Here is an 18,556-nt window from a genome sequence, read left to right as displayed (position 1 = left end):
AAAATCAAACAAAGTATCGTTTTTGAGTGTGGAGTAAGGATCAGGATAATCTCTCCCAACCCCTTGTGAGTGAAAGTAGGTAGAACTGTAGAACATCAGATATCTCATTCGATAGGGTTGTTCAAATGACTTACTTCTGCTCAACCGTAACCCATAAAATTCCATCGTGGTGGGTTTTAGATTCTATCATACGGTTCAAGAAATACCGGAACAGAATATGCAGAAAGCAAAGTGTGTTATTATGTTTATTTGCTTGTATTTACTTTCGCTATTCGAGTGCAATCATACTGTGCGAGAAAACTTACAAACGTGACAAACAAAAGAAGATATTGCAACTGCAATGCGACTATCAAAATGTGGATGTTTCTATGTTACCAGCCATGCATTATTGCATCGTGATCTTCAGAGTTATTTAGTTGATTGTTGGCTGAAAGTTATGCACTGACGATATTCATGACCTGCATAAACAACACATATAAGCAAAAACGTTCATGGACATCCTCATTAATACTATGTGTCGAACTGCTGCGGTTTGTTTTCAATTTTATACGATGTATCTCAAACTAATTGTACTTTTACTTCATGATGCTAATGAGTTGCACAGTCCAAAGCATACTAGGAAATTTCAACCTTTAGCATCTCACACCCTGTTCACGTATGGACTGGGATCCCTTTCTAGATCTGGGAATACAGTGGTGGCGAGTTAGAACAAATAATTCGAAACGTACGTCCCTGTGGAGTCTGTTTTACTCTCCATGTTCATTTTCATCCAGGTTTGAGAACAGGAGATACAGTTCGTATTCCGAGGGTCCTTTATTCAGAAAATGAAAAAAAAAGAAGATTTTTTTTTAAATTCTGAATGTTCGTTTAAAACTAGCAACGAAATAAGGTTCATAATTCCGAAGGTTCGATATTACACACTACACACCTCCTTTTTATTTTCGGATTGACGAACCTGTTTTCATTTTCGGATTACTGAAAATTAGGCATTTTTGGAATTACAAACCTTTGGAATAACGAACCTTTGGAATAACCCCACAAAATGTTAGGATAAACGAACCCTTTGTCATTTTCGGATTAACAAACATTCTAATAGAGAATTTGTGTAATTCGGAATAACGAAACTTATTTTGATGTCAAATAAACGAACCTTCGGAGCAACGAATGTCAATCGCAGGTGACGTTCTAACAATGGTTACGGAAGAGCAGTGTATAGTGCTTGTGCAGAGGAGTGTGCAGTGTAAACACACATTGGCTCAGTGAAATCAAATGAAATATCGTTCTGGCTCAGCAAAATGTCGTTTTGTGGTATATCCTAGAATCTTTGTTGATAACATAGATAGGTGGATGAGAGATGAAAAATACGAGAGGGATTACATTTTCTGTCAAAATGATACTGCTGAAAAATGCTTTGATCTCATAAATGCCGTACGTATTGCAGCGCGAGGTTGAAAAAGAATAATATTCTCCTTGCATGAATATTCACTTGTTTACAATAAATTGCAGAACAAAAAAAAAATGTGTGAATTTGTATTCCGTTTTGTACCATATTAATGGGGTTTTGGTCAGGAATTTCCCAGATAAGTCACACTTGATATTGATATAGATCGCATAAAAAAGTGTCACATAAGTTGCAGTTTTCAATTTGACTTGACTGCTTCACATGTGAAATACATTGTGTATCTCACTTTTTTGTTTGTTTGGTGACTGCGCACTTGACATACCACAGACTGGTTTTACATATTACATTATTTATTACATATATTCATTACATATTACATACAGTCATGGACAGGGTAAGAGTGTTTCTTCCTGCTTATACATGTTATATAGGTGAATAAAGAATCAATGTCTGTACACAATGTGTTTCATCACAATGGTCGTTGTCAGTCATGTCAGTAGTATATTACAGAAACCACATTGAATTACCAAATTAACATTGAAAGGACAGGACTGTACTTCACTGTGTTGCCTATTGGTATGAGATACTCAGAGTGGACCCACTTATCATTTTTATATTTCTTTAATTCAACCCGGAAATCGAAATGACGTACACTTGCTATGTCTATCCTTCAGAGTTGAAATTATCTAACTTAGTATAATCTAGTACTGGGGACGATACGAGCAGCTGTGCTTGCAAAACTGTTTGAGATCCGTATAGCCATTATACAAATCCCATCCCCAAGACGAGAAAAAAAAAATCGTGTAATTTTCACTTTTTTTTTTGCATCATAACAGAGTACTTGACTTACCTCTTCCAGAATACAGGGTAATGATAGTACCCTTAACATTATGTCGATGTAAAGTTGATGGAATATGTATTTTTCATTTAAATACATTTCGTGGAATTCTCTCTATATCCTCTTTATATCGCTTTCCATAAATGACGCCACGAACTGTAGCAGACTTCTCATCCAGTAATGGCTGCGCCGAAATTTAAAGAATTCATAACATTTCAACGAATTGTTCGACGTACCGCAGACTTCAACTGAAGGGTAGGCCTACGTTCTTCTGATGTTGCTGCATTTACCCAAGCCACATGTATATTTGAGTTTCATTCCCCTTTAACAGAGGAACTTAAGATCCGTTTGAAAAGTCCCTCTGAAATAATTGATGAAATATGTAGAGAGTATGTTAAAGTGCCAAACGTTACCGGGGGAAAGATAAGGACCTTGGACTTTGTAGTTGTATGTTTCGCTTTGAAGTTGTTCGTGTATTTTAATTTGCCTCAATCATAGCACTGCTTTGAAACCCCTCTAACAATCAGTCTGCGACCGTTTGACACTATTTGGTCATACGGCAGGCTGTAGCAGGCTTCAGTCGCCATCAATCTCTTCAGGTCGCAGAGAGGCATTCATAAATGCAACAGATGTTGTACATGTAGTACAACAGATACGACTAGAGGGGACCGTTTCACAAATAAGTCGCATTTGCTTGTAGGGCCTACATGTATGATCGTGCGAGTAGGCGGACGTTCCCGTGCGAGCGTTGCACGATGATCTGTGGCGTGCGAAAACTCGCATCAAGTCTCGCAAACGCAGGCTGTGCAACTCGTATACGACATTCGTACAACTGGTCACATCAATAATTCTGGTCGCATCTAGAAATTGAGCATGTTCAAAATTCAATGTCACGGCAGTCTCAAGTTCGTGCAACCACCTGCAACGACTGCGATTGGTCACAGACGGTCGCAGACGAATTTTGAAAGCAACTCTATCATTGCAAACCTGTACTTGAAAAAATATCTCATTTACCCTCTACCTATACAAGAAAAGACGATCGATGCGTGGGTATCAACCGGTAGGTGGACATAAATTGGCGGAACGTTTAATACTATCATTTTTCATAGATGTTTGGGTGGATTTCTCTTCTTCTATAAGTTGAGTAATTACTGAGTCGTGGATGTCATATTCTCCTACACATAGTGCTGTCTGTAGGATCAATGCCATTAGGTTAATGATTTTCTTTCACAGCACATCTTTAACTGCTATTATCTTAGTTCTGTGAGATACATTATCGTCATCTGTCTCCACGGTAACTCCCTGCGTGTTTTCAATTTCCCATTCAATTTGATGCGTATGTACAATGATTTCTTCTTTTTTTTTTCCATTTTCATGCCGGGAACTGTGTTGCAGTATTTTTAGTTATTTTTTATCATTTTGTTTTTGTTGTTGTTGTTGTTGTTGGAGGTGGTGGTTGGTGGTTGGTTTTGTTCCCGTACGTCCATCACATTAAATAAAAAATCACGGCATTTGTTTGTTTTGTTTTGTTTATAGGTTTCAGCAGTGACTTTCACTCAGGGGAGAGAAAGAAAAACATAAGATTGATAGAAATTTATATAAATAGATGGATAGATAGATAGATAGATAGATAGATAGATAGATAGATAGAAATCTAAGGATATGAGAGATTGAAAGAGAGGGAGAGAGAGAGACGATGTGCTGATGGTGAGTAGCAGAAGGATGTATCACACAAAAATAGAAAAGCCGAAAACTGGCTAGAGGACAGCTAGGGAATACCAATTTGATTCCAAAAGAGAACAAGGAAAATGTTAATGACAAATAAAATAAACACATAAAATATATATTTAAAAAACCCACCATGATTCCCATACAATAGAAATTCCGCTTAAACCGCTCAGAGCTACCACCATCTCAAAGTGCCCTTGACATAGTGTACGAGCAGGTCGTCATGGTAATGGAAGAGTTAAACAACTTAAAGAGACACAAAAATGTGTGTGTATTTCAAATACGATGAATGATATAAAAAGAGAATCTATATAGGTCGGACGTCTGGATGGCACAAAGAGGTTTTGAATGATGTTCTTCACACCTCTTAGAGAGGAATGTAAAAGCAAATATAGAGAAAATCTGCGTGGAATGAAGGATGCACGTTACGAGCTCGACACCCACTAGTCATACAGCCCACGAGTCACACAGCCCACGAGTCATACAGCCCACGAGTCATACGGCCACACGAGTCACAGCCCACGAGTCACATAGCCCACGAGTCACACAGCCCACGAGTCATACAGCCCACGAGTCACACAGCCCACGAGTTATACAGCTCACGAGACATACAACCTACCATGAAAACACTAAGTGAAGAGTTTCTACGAGCTCGACACTAAGTAAAACTCGGCAAATAAGGTCTACGAGCTCGGCAGTATGCAAAAAAAAAGGGCCCACGAGGTCGACATTTCACAACAGGGCTTAATCTAAGTAGTAGTGATCTAGTATCTATTATCTAGTAGTGACTACAGTAGTGTTATTATTATCAATTTTTTTTTTTTTTTTTTGCCCAGTGTCGTGTTCGTGTGCGTTGTTTGCCTATAGTGTCTCGCTCGTGGACCTTATTTGGTTATGCTGTTTAGCTCGTAGACCTGTCTTATTTGGAGTCTTGTGTGACTCATGGGTGTATGACTCATGGACCTTTTTTTTCAATGCCTAATTCGTGGTGCGTATGACGTGTATGACTCGTCGCTGTCTAGCTCGCAGGATGACACCGAGATGAAAGGGGACCTGCCCTCCACAAAGACTTGCCATTTCGTCCTTCCCAATCATGCCAGTATAGATCAGGTTGTGTTGCACTTAATCTTTGAATAAGAATTACAATTATCCACATGAATGAATAGAACCTCCTGAACTCACCTTCCCTCAGGGAGAGAAGCACAACTTTTAAAGTGAGACTATAGTGCTCATCAGCCTCGGTATGAAACTCAGACGAAACGATGCAAATCTACTTGTACCGAAGGAGAGACAAAAAAGAGGGAATGAGAAAAACTCGATGCGACTCCTACTCAATCTTTATAGAGGTCAGCAGAAAAAAAAAGCAAAGGTAAAGAAAGGAAAAGAAAAGGAAAAAAGCACCAGCCCCAAGGGGAAAAAAACGTTTACAATATAAGCATGAGGTTTTAAACAATTTATTTAGCGTGAATAATCGACGGATGAGAAAAGATGCATGCCCCCGGTCAATTGTGCTATTATATGCTGAACGTCAGTCAATTTATATTTAAAAGGGAAATAAGTCACTTCTCCAAAACTATGAGAAAGCATCCTTTTTGCTACTGTAATCGTCTTATAGTAAATGTCAAGGTATTCCTTTCAGCTTTGTATTACTTTTATCTCTTATAATGATGCAATATTTTCCCCAGTTGACGTCTTTTTAATGCCATGAAAACCAAACATCCGTGAGTCTTATTATTCTTGCTCTATATTAAAATATCATACACCTACAGAAACAAAGGAACTGAAGACGGATTCTGCAATATGAGTGACGTGCACCCTATAACTTACAAGCCCTTCAGTCGATCGTTGTGATACTCTTTTTGAAGGCTTTTTAACTTTGAGGTTATCACACAAATATACATAATTATGATCCTTTACTGAACATACACGGAGAGAATGTGAAGATAATGTGAACGAGAGGTGTGTAAGTAATTCCAGATCACAAATCGTGTTTTGCCGTGAGATGTTTCTCGATCCCACGCACGATTCCATGCAGTCGATCAAATCTCTTCAGTGTGTATAATGACGTAACGTGAACTGAATGAATAATGACTGTAAGCATGTACATACCTACTGATTAACATGTGCTCATTTCATGCTCATTGATGTGTTAATGTAAAAATTATACACGCATTAAAACATTAATATTGTATACGTATAATCCTATATATATATATATATATATATATATATATCTTTCTCTCTCTCTCTTTCTATATATATATATATATATATATATATATATATATATATGTATATATATATGTATATATATATATATATATATATATATATGTATATATATATATAAACCCTGCTGGAAAGTACACAGTGTTCCACAGTGTGAAAAACACAGTGTGAAATCTCTTGAAACTGTTAAATTCGAGCGTTTTAACAGTGTGAACACATTGTGAATCATCAATTCACAGTGTGAAACGTCATTACCATGTGAACACTCTGTGAAAACCAAATCACAGTATGAAATCATCTCCACACTGTTAAATCTGATCGTTTTCACACAGTCGACTATGTGACCACATTGTGGGACACTGCTTCTTTCCAGCAGGCATAGAAAAAATATCTATTTATATATAGAATATATATATATATATATATGTATATATATATATATATGTGTGTGTGTGTGTGTGTGTGTGTGTGTGTGTGTGTGTGTGTTCAAGTATATAATGTTAAATTTGAAGAAAAATATAGTATCAATACCTATACGGACAGACGGGCTCCGAGGGATGAGTATAATAGGCTTTGGAGTCATTTAAAACAGACCCCTTACTGGTAAAACAGCTAGGATGTTATATATATACTCGACTTTTCTTTCCGGAGCTCGTCCACTTTTTGTTCGACATAATCTTCTTACCTACCTGTCTGTGGTCATTGATAATTACCTGCAAGATATAGCGTGCTCTCTTGAGGTTAAAGGCATTACACTGATCATTTTTTCTTTGTCCTTGTCCTTCCTGACAATGTCAGCTCCTTCAACCCCAGAGGTATTTTTTTTGTATCATCCTTTATCCACGTACAGCAACAAGTATAAATAGATATCATATTGAATATTTAAATAGAAAATTGAAGGTTTCAATAAAGCAAACGACGCGGATCGAATAAGAACGGTTGATTCCATAATTTCAGTGATTGTGGTCGCAATTTCCTTTATGACATTTTAACAATTCGAAGCTATGATAGAAATACTGAAGAGTAGGAGGGAGAGAATTGAAGAAGAGAAAGCAATAGGCCTACGTCACACTAGGCAAAGTTCAACACCCTTTACTGGAAGGAAGAAATCATTACATAAGCAAATGACCAGCCACGCATACATTTAAAACACAATAATCTACTGTTGATATCTTTAAGAGAATTATTTTCTTTCCTAGCATTTATTGTTCCATAATCATCATAAAAGATAGACAAACAAAACAACAACACGAAAGCATTAAGAGATAATTGAGCAGGGGGTTAAGATATGGGGTATGGGTTCTCTGCAATTTGTCTGCCCTCTGTACAAATGGAATTTGTAAGCTTGCAACTGCTAATCTACATATTCAACAAACGGTTTATTATCACGGCGCAAAAAAGGAACCACCTTGTCCGACATGTTTGCTAAAAATGCAGATCAGCAGTTTCGATCTTACAAATTTCATAAATACAGATCGGGGAGACAATATTGAAGAAATTTCTTACCTCAAATAAAAGAACATTATAAAACATTAACAAAAATATATAAAGAATACATATCACTTCTTCCTGAACTGTTAAAAATGGTACAATAAACGGTCATGGAGGGAAACCTAAAATAAACCTGTAACTCATAAGTTTCCCATATGCGATGTATTGGTCAGAGGCAAGAGAAATGTACGTAATAATAATTACTACAATGTTTTAACTTCTTATGTTATAGTAGCTACATAACTTTACATACAATGAAATTTAAAAACAAAAACTTTTGTCAGAGATTACTACAACTACCACAAGATATATGGACAGTAAATATATATATATATATATATATATATATATATATATATATATACAGTATTACATAATATCAAGATATTGTGTGCTATGATTTACAATAGAACGCTGACATGCAAAATAGCCAGAGAGAGGAGGAAGGAGGAAGGGGAAGAGAGAGAGAGAGAGAGAGAGAGAGAGCAGAAGGAAGAGAGGAAGGGAGAGCTACACGTGTAATGATCAGATGTTGGGTTAATTTCCGTGATGGCGGATTAGTTTAATGCATTCCAGAGTCCGACGCCTTTCCACGTACCCACACTCCGTCCCCCATTACCGGCTTGACAGTCACTTTTCAATCAACCCTCGTACATCGAACTACTTCTACGAAGTGTAATCACCTTCCAATTTAAAGAGAAGTTCTCTAACGATTCCCATCACTTTGATCCGTGAAATGGCATATTCAACGACTAGTTGAACCATTTTGATGCATACGGACGCTTAGGACGAGGATAAAAGTATTCGAATATTCTACGTCAATTGCCCGAAGTAAAGTGGACACAGTCATCCCTGTAAGATATGAACTCAGTTTGGTATATAATATAAATCCTTCCCTTCAGGATTAGATATCTCAGAGCCATAATCATGATAATCTTATGGTCATGATTGCACTGTAAGTTTACCTGTTTTCCCTCACCTCGCAAATTGGGACCTCTGAATATCACTGTTGCATATCATGAAAAAAATGCATGATCAAAACACTATTGTCATTGTGGGGGCGCTGTGGCATAGTGGATAAGACTCCCGACTCCCAATCGGAGGACCCAAGTTCGATTCCAGCCCGGTGCTGACGTCCTTGCACAAGATATTTCTACCCACCAGGTCCCTCTCGACCCAGGCGTATAGATGGGTACCTGGCAACGCTAGGTTAATAATAAAAGCAGGGCCCTGTGCAGTGGCAACAACGAAGAGGTTACCCTAGGTAAAGAAAACCTTGAATACGTAGAGATCAGCGATAAAGCTGTACACGGTTTGTTTAATCCACGTTTAACACAGGGATTCTCGAACATACCCGACCCTTCCTACTCCATGGGATTTCAACGCTATTGGGACTTTAAGACCTACTCAGTAGTCATATTATGTTTCAAAGTGTGTTGATTTTCACTGTTCACGCAGTAACCAAGATGTTAACGTGTGTGTGTGTGTTTTTTTTTTTTACACTATCATGTGTGTACGAGGTTGCGTAGTTTGTAATCATAGAGGTTCAGTTAAATACAACCACAAACACACACACACACACACACACACACACACACACACACACACATTTTATTGCGGATACGTAATATGCAAGGAGGTTCAAGAGCTGGAGTTCCAATTGGCTTTAATTATTCAAAAAGCTTTCAGTATTCTATGCCAACACAAAAGAATCTCACAGGTGTCTGCGTCCCTTTGACGATGAGGTTTGATGCCGCCGTCTTTCTGAGCAATCTGAAGATTTATTTTGAACTCGTTCATAATGTCGGAGAAATCTCGCTTGTTTGTTCATCAAATGACATAAAAATCCCCTCCAGAAATGTGTGAAAAAGCGTAAATCAGAGCTGTATCATGTGAAAGCATTAAAAACTGCACTCTCCCGGAAAGCCGATTTCATCACTTTTTTTTCCCCGCTCAATTCCGACAAATAAATCTGATTTGAGTATTATCTTCAAGTATATAGTTCTTTACCAATTGATATGTTAGATTAGTGCCCGGGCATGCCCAGTAGAGTAATTTTTTTTTCATCATTTTCTACGCAATTTTTATTCGCGCATTCCCGTGTCTTTACCATTGCATATCTCTCATCTTGTATAAGCAAGGATGGCGAAAAGTAATTACCATCACAAAAACATATCCTCCTTAGAAAGTGGCTATATAGTGCAATAAGACACGAATCAACAGACCAGTTCTGTAATGTATTCGGATTTTATGCATGCTTTGTTCACAAAATTTGCCCTAACAACAATAAAGCTTGCTGGAAGCTTGCCGGATCTTGCTATAACTAGGCGAATTCTTTCCTATGGAACTTAATGGAAGTGAGCAGGTGAAAGAAGTGCATATATCACTATAGGCAGTTGGAAAAGAAACATCCAGAAACTGTTATACATTACAGAAACGATCTGTTGGCTTCCTATCTGCGAGGCAATCCAGTTTGGCACGTACTTATATATTATATATAATATAATATTTTTGAATGGCCGCTTCGAACATGGGGTCCAAAGCAAAAAAGGCAGTTGTTCTCCGTTTTCTTGAACCTCCTTTGTTATTATGTGGGTGTGTATGCATGTGAGCATGAAAACATGTTATTATTGTTGTTTAGCATTATTATATTTTCCTCTGTTTGACTTTGTGGTGTTTCTTTTGTAGATACGTCTACATACATGTACAAATATTTTAAAAACAGTTGCCAATATATTGAGTAGTATTGCAGTCTGGTTTAATTTGATTCAATATGATGCGATTCGATTTGAATATTGATTTCTTTCTATGTAAAAGAGATTAGTGTGTACCTAGATGATATTGTTGATACTGTACATTAACATTAACAATTTATGATGCGTCAACCTTTTAAGAATCAAACTGAAGAGCTGCAAGAAATTTTCCCGAGTAAACTTGAAAACATAGAACACGAACAAAGAAAACACGAATCTGCACAAAGGCAAAACTGATCTTGGTTTGTATTCAGCCAAATCTAAAAGTTCGTAAAAGTGAAATTGTCGGAGAAGTTCGTTCTCTTTTTGAACATAATTTTCAAGTATACACCTTGAAATGTTTCTCACTTTCTTGTTCTTCAAGTAAACAAGTGCTCCAGGATCGAAGAGACCATGCTGGATTGTGAAGCAAAAGATGGTGATATTCGTTATTCCAATGGTTTGTTTAACCAAAACACACAAGTTTTCTATACCTACCATGCCTACATGTTCGTTAATCCAAAAATCAAATAAAAGCTCTTTATTCCGAAGGTTCCGTGTTGATCTGAATATGAAATAAGGTTCGGTGTTAATGTGAAAGTCAAATAAGTTTCGTTATTCTTAATGTGCGTTAATCGAAAATTGAAAAAAAAAGGTTTGTTATTCCATCGGAAAACTTAGGGGGAAAAGTGGTTTTTAATGAACCTTCGGAATTACGAATCTTATTTCGTTTCTGGATTAACGAATCTTCGGAATTACGAACATTTTTTTTTTTCATATTTGGATGATTGAAACTTCGGAATAACGAACCTTATTTCATTTTTGGAGTAACAAACCTTCAAAATAATGAACCTTATTTAATTTCGGAATAACGCACCTTCGTAATAATAAACCTTCGGCATAAAGAATTGCAACCCTAAAGAAATTTGATACCAAGGTGAAGCATGACACACTGAAATGAAAGCAGCGCAAAATGAACTGTAGAACGAAATTCAAAGTGGAACAACTGATGAGACTGAATATCTAAACGACTTCTGGTGAAAACAATGAGAGTTTGACTATACATCCAATCATGTGATGCCGGTCAGGTGACTTTATTTTGTCTCGTTTTGACCTATATGTTATGTTCTTTGTTCAACTTTTGATACTACATAAGCTTTATGGAGTTGATGATTGTTTTTCACAATATAGGCTTTAATCAAATGAAGATAAAGATGTATGCTTAGCAGCTGATTGACAAATTGCCCTACATCGACGTAAATAAGCACTGAATTGATCAGTGTGTTTTAGTAGTATATAGCCATGATAAAAAATCATGGGCATACATACTCGAGCAGGATTCGAACCTACGACCTCCTGATCTCCGGACAGGCGTCATCTCCACTAGACCACCGAGCTTCCGCCCGACAGCAAATGTTGGTTCTAATCCTCATGGCATGACGGAAGAATTTCATGAATTTGAAGATGTATGCTTTTTAAGTCTATCAATGAACATATTGTGTAGTTGATTTATGCATTGTAAAATCCCTTTTGCCAAATCAATGAATTGTGTGTGTGTGTGTTTTGTGATCGATGAAATGTTAACATAGAAGGAATATATTGATACTATGTTTGAAAATAAGCAAGACAATTTGTGTTACGAGTAAGCTGAAACAAATTTAACTTTTCCACTAAAAACCTTGTTAGACTTTGATCAAGATTTGATTATATCATAACTCGCTTTAAATACTGAATTAATATCATTTGGAGTAAATGTGCATGGTGACATTTGAATAGAATTTCAGTTATTCAGAATCGTGCAGTGACAATGTTAACATATTCAAGACCACATTACTCATAAATGTCTAAAGAACTTAATATTTTGAAAGTATACGATATTAACAAAAGTCAAACATCCTTTTAAATTGTTTGTTAAAGTAATCATTATGATAGCATGTTCCCTTGATCTCTATTTTGTTAAAACAAAACAAAACAATATAACACAAAACAATGAAGTAAACTGTGCAAGACAAGAGTTGTAAGTTACCCAACTTTAACGGTAAATTTCGAGTTTTTGTGATGCAGTATAAGATATTTGGTCCCAAAATCTAGATGAGTCTAACAAAGTCTATCAAACAATTTGTTACTCTGTCTGTATTCAAGAAGAAATAAAAACTAACGAATGCACTGCTAAATCATGAAATGTAATCCTATACCTTCCTGTCACAGATACATGTATCATTAATACAAGTTTATATTTACAGGGCTTTTTATACTTTTTTACTACTTCACTTTTGTCTCACTTCAAGATATAGCTGTTACATTCTTTTTTTTAATCATTAGTTTTACCGAGGAGCAGCCTTAACAGGTCAATGGCCTGTGATTCTTCCTCCACACTTTGATCTTATGAGTAAGTTTTTTGTACGTATGCATGTGCGTATAATGCAGAAATGATGTTCTAATGGTGCAATGTCTTGTGTATTAATTGGATGCATTTCATGCTGTTTTATTTATTCTTATACTCAAGTTGTGGAAATAGATTAAAAGAAATGTGACAAGACGCTTAGTTGACAGGTAACAACTCCCTAGTCCGCTGCGGTTGACCTGGTCGGCACTGGTTCCTTCGGCTCGAAGAGTGCCACGCCGTCCGACTTGACACATGTGCAGAGATCCTTGACGGCCGCGCGGAAACGTGGGTGCTTCCAGGTGTAGATAAACGGGTTGGCACATGAGTTGAAGAAGCCGAGCACAGTAAGAATGCGGTGAAGGGGGCTTCCTCTATAAGATGAAGAGATATAGCCGAGGTTGAAGCAGAGATACGCGATCTGATTCGGGGTCCAAGCCACAATGTAGACCAGGACCACAATAAGCATCATCTTAATGATGCGATTCCTGGCCAGCATGTGGAAGGTCTCTCCCTTGCTTTCGCTGGTCATCTGCCGGAACTGCTTCGACTGCTGGCGCAGTGATCGGGCGATGAGTAGCTGGGTGATCAACATGGTAGCGACGGGGATCACCAGTCGAATGATGAAGGCGTAGTAGGCTTGAGCGATCTTACCAGCTTCGGTCTTGATCATGTTACCGCAGTAGTTGATGTTGTGATCATATCCATAGGTGAACAAAGTGTACGAGACCTGTGCGAACGTAAAGACCCAGATCAAAACCACGACCAGTGATACCCTCCTCTTGCTGACGATCCGGTTGAAGGGAAGCGGATGCACGACGGCCAGGTAGCGCTCGATGCAGATAGCCATCAGGATGTATGTCGATGCAGTGATACAAAGCCACAGGATGAACGAGGGGTACAGCAGTTTGCAGTAGGCGTGTCCAAGGATTGTCCCGGGAACCCGCCTTGCCCACGGAATCGGAAAAACGAAGATCGACGTGATCAAGTCAGCGATGGCGAGAGCACCGATGAGGACATCAGTCGACCGGATTACGGAGAAGCGCTCGTAGATGATCACAACGACGAGACCATTCCCTGTGACGCCGAGAATTGCCGAAGCAGCTTGGAGTCCAATCCACCAGCTCCACTGGAACGGATACCACGCCCATTCCGAAGGGCCAGCATCTATTTCAAATGCGACAGTGGTCACGTCTTCAAATTCTGATGATGTCCAGAGCTGGTCCCTTTGCTCTGTACCATTCGCCACTCCCACTTCACCGTCACTGGACTTCGCAGATATAGATGTTGATAGCACAAAGAAGAATGCGAAGATGAGACACGACCGAGTAGCCATCACCATGGATGTAATCGAGGTGTTTTCTGCGTGTGACGATGAAAAATATCAGCAACACATGACACTGTACATTTGAGTATTCACAAATCTTGAAGACTTGGGATAAACATGCCTTTATTTGAACGCAAACAATACAATCCCTATAAGGAATGTCGGTATAATATCATACTCTGTCGCAGAATATGTAAGAGACAAGCGACGGTGTGATATTCTTAAGGTGATTTCTTTACGCCATCAAGATGAGTCAATGACATCAAGAAAGAACGTTTCCTTTGCAATTTGTGTAGAAACGACGGAAAATACTGAGACAACTTTGTTCCATGGATCTTTAGAGTGTGAGATTTCTATAGCGATATTTACAAATAATTAACTTTCCACTGGAATTCTCTTGAAAATCGCACCTTTTTGTAATATGAAGGAAAACTTGACAATGTGAAAATGATCTTATGAACAAGAAAATCTGATCCACGAAGTTTGGTAGACAACATATATATATAGTACTGTTTGATATACATTATTAGTACCGTTGTAATTCTATGAATTTCCCCATGACATACCCCCCCCCCCCTCCATGATTGCAAGTATGTAATGATTATCACATACTTTATTTATTTCTTGGTTTATCTATTTATCTGTCTATCCATCTGGCCTGATGGGATCATGTCGAGCATATAATATTTACAGCTATACGTCTACCACGAATACGCGAGTATTTTGTTCAGTTTATTAAATGGAACATTCTAGACTAAAAGCCTCATCTACAAGTATATAAGATAATATCACTAGATATGACTATCAAGGGCTTTAGAACACATGCTGATGACGTGCATAAGTTAACTTTGTTGTAACCAGAAATACAAAGTACAAAGAATGTGAATAATCACTTAATAAAAAGAGAGGAAGGTGAAAGAAGACCAAAAAGTGATCGAATCATAGAAAGAATTATCCAGGTGCTTTCCTTTTGGAACAAAAAATGCTGCTGCGCATCTCAACTCACCAAGGTTAGAAGGGTGACTTTCTCCAGGGAAGAGAGCTGGACGATCTTTGCACATGTCAGGAGCAAACTCGCCGCCAAGTGAGAGAGAGTCAAAAGTCGATCTAACATCGGGAAATTCAAACTGTAACAACATCCATCCGTCAGAGCTGCATTTTTACTACATTGCATTTAAATTGTCGTCTTCGAGAGTGGCTGAGCTTTACTGCGCCTGCGCGATAACTGACTCTCCTGCTAAAGGGCTTGTGTGTGTGTGTGTGTGTGTGTGTGCGCGCGCGCTTGTGTGTATGTGTGTGTGTGTGGCGTATGTGTATCGGACAAAGTTCGACCGGATAGATTTTTTCCCTTTTTGATCAAGGATACAACTTGCTATGATTTCATAATTTCTCGCCAAACTCATTCAGTTATATATTTCTCAAGATTTAGCATTATATAAGCACTGAATCAAAACAGCGACACTTCAGGCGCTGAGTAGGTGTGAAGCATATGATATAGATTTATTTAGTCAGTTTGACTCCGAGATTTATCATAAATCCTTATACTGTAGATAGAGGTAAGTTATTAGTATCTCACAGCCTTTGGTAAAAAGAGGAGTGCCGTGAGCCAAAATTTCGAGCTCAAACATTTAGACAGTTCTCTTATTTGATGTTTTGAATTGTATTTTGAGAAGTTGTAAGGTATTTCACATTCATTTAATATCTTTCTTGAACATTCAAATAGAGCAAAGGAAAAGAATATGCATTTACAAGAAACATTGGAAGTTTGGTTTCGTTTGGTTTTGTTTCATTTCGTTTGGTTCAATTTATTTCTGTATTCAAGCAAATGCAAATTCAACACAAATTCCAAAGATACAAAGAACGACAAATGGAATGATTGATAGTATAAGGAAATATTACACAACTAGATAAGAAAGTCCTAGATACGTAACTGAGGAACAATAAACTCAGGACGAGTATATACAGAAAAAAAAATGATACATTCACAAGGCAGCAGTGAAAGTATTGCAACAAGAATAAAAGCTTGCGCGTTTGGATAGCTTAAATCTTGAGTCGTCATTTTACAACAAGCTTCTCTAAGATATCATGTGGATGTTTTCATAACAAGCACCGGTGGCATTACCGTAATTATGTTACTTTTAAATAATGCGCGACAGGAAATTGAAATTCGCTTTGTTACGTTTGTTATAGAAAAACGTCGTCCTCAAAACAATTCGTGTTTATGCAGCTGAAGAACAAGAGAGAGAGAGAGAGAGAGAGAGAGAGAGAGGGAGATCCGGAGAGACAAAAGGTTAATAGGACTTAATAGTTCCTGGATGTCTAAGTATAGGTGTATAGGCAGCTGTGACCGAGTAGCCTGGCTTAGTAATTATTATGATTTGAGCGTAATTCTCAGTATTGCTATAACCTTAATTCCGTGGAGAAAAGTATCATACCAAATACTAGTATTGGGATAATCCTCCTCTGCTCATTGAAAAGTCGGTATCAGTCAAGGATCTGATGAAAATGTTTTCGATGAATAACGTGCGGGTAGATTTCGTTTGTATAATTTCACTTCATTCTTTCTTTTATTTCCAAGAATTTTTTTTTTCCAGAATCACAAACGCAACGTAGCTGCGTGAACATAAGTATTTGAAATATGTACACCAGTTCTTGAATTGCTATAAAATAAGGCCAAAAAAAAAAATGAACAAAGTCATAATATCAGGGTAAAATGGGGTAAGTGAGACCCTGCATGGGGCAAGTGGGAGACTTGCAGGATTATGTGTTGTTATATCGTTTTGGAGAAGGCATTAGTGGAGTAAAAGTTTTGCACGAACAAACAAATATGTAGAAACAAAATGGATGCCTCCTTATTGGAAACAATGAGAATATTATCATGGTAAGCACTATCTGGACACCCGTCCCGCTTCATCATGAATATTCATCATCTACATGTATCCGTAATACCGTTGAAATACATATTTTTTTCATTTCCCGGCAGCGTTTTTACATTTCTCGGCAAAACTGAACATTTTTCCATCTCCCGGCGAGACGTTTTAACATTCCCCGTTGATGCAATTTTCAAGATTTTTACATTTCTCGGCCATACGTTTTGCACGTATCCAGCGTTCTGCCATTTACTAGTACAGTATCTTACTGCCAGATGAATATTCATGATGAAGCGGGACGGGTGCCCAAATAGTGCTTACCGAGAATCATCAGAGCTAAAATCGTCAAAAATCATGAACATCAATTCAATTCAATCATAGTTTATTTCCAATCATCGAAAATCAAAAAAAAAAACATAGTACAAAGTATACATGTGATGAAATAATATTGTTCAAACGTTTGCATCTCACAGCCTGACTCTAAAAATATACATCGTAGCTATTTCATGAATAACAGTGAATAAGACGTGGGGGTGTTTAATGTTTTATTTGTTTCAAAAAAATGTAGGTCGGGTCCCACTTTCTGTTAGGATTGCTTTAATTTAAATATGTCAGCCATTTCAAAGCCAATTCTTCAAATAAACTCTGAAGTCCTCTTAGAATTATATACTCTTTCCTATTTCATAAGAGTGTTCTCATCTAAAGCAAACAAACAAACAAAACATCATTAAAAAACGTTGGAAACCTGAAGCCCCATCTCAACCGAAACTCTACCATCCCTTTATACTACGAAAGTGGCTAAAGACAGAGGAAATAAGCAGTACTAATTATTCAATCAATATGTAATTCTTGTTTCTGTTATTTGCTGCTTGTCCATTCTTTGCTTCCACCATTTTCTTTCTCCTAAGATGTGGTCTTCTTATTTGCCCGTTACTCTGGTATTGGTTTGCCAGACCACAAAAACCATCAAGCTAAATCGCATGAGCACACACCCGCACACACCCACACACACACACACACACACACACACACACACACACACACACAATGCTCACACACAAATATATTGCATAATATATAAATACGTATATGTGTGTCTGTGTGATTTATCTGTATATAAATATGTCTTGTATAAATATAATGTATATGTTTGCGTGTGTGTTGCGTGCGTGCGCGCGCGCACGTATGTGTGTGTGTGTGTGTAATAGTAGTAGTAGTAGTAGTATATGAGGAGGAGGAGGAATATTAGAATGATTAATAGTCTATATTCATGGATTACTTCTTCAAAGTGCACTTGAATAAGATGAAACGAAATATACAACTGTCGGTAATATCATTATTGTCAAAACAATAATAACACGGTCATACTCCACCCCCCCCCCCCCCCCCGCAATGAGCCTTCGGTGCAGTCCCCCGGAGACTTCCAACTAAATGGCTGCTAAACGGTCCACCTCCCCAGAGAGGTGGCGTTATGGGTATCTCTTTGGAACGCTCTCGTGTCGATCGATTAATGCGCAGGAAGAGAGGGAGAGAGACGGATAATGCTGGCGAGCAAA

The 18,556-nt window shown here is 37.8% G+C and overlaps 1 protein-coding gene and 1 non-coding gene across 2 annotated transcripts; both read right to left on the bottom strand.

Annotated features, from left to right (window-relative positions):
* Window positions 1-3,293: 3,293 nt before the first annotated feature.
* LOC139733186 (allatostatin-A receptor-like) lies at window positions 3,294-14,145 on the bottom strand. The gene is made up of 3 exons (XM_071644028.1): window positions 13,015-14,145; window positions 4,977-4,986; window positions 3,294-3,367 (listed from the first exon to the last, which is right to left on the bottom strand). The coding sequence occupies exons 1-3, from the start codon at window positions 14,143-14,145 to the stop codon at window positions 3,294-3,296; spliced, it is 1,215 nt and encodes a 404-aa protein (XP_071500129.1).
* Window positions 11,746-11,818, bottom strand: Trnas-gga (transfer RNA serine (anticodon GGA)). The gene has a single exon. It is a non-coding gene; the product is annotated as a tRNA-Ser (tRNA).
* Window positions 14,146-18,556: the final 4,411 nt, after the last annotated feature.

Source organism: Diadema antillarum, unplaced genomic scaffold (genome assembly GCF_040938485.1).
Source record: "Diadema antillarum isolate AM-2024a unplaced genomic scaffold, OU_Dant_1.0 seq00000462_RagTag, whole genome shotgun sequence".
Taxonomy (NCBI): Eukaryota; Metazoa; Echinodermata; class Echinoidea; order Diadematoida; family Diadematidae; genus Diadema; species Diadema antillarum.
This window is presented reverse-complemented; position numbering and strand designations above follow the sequence as displayed.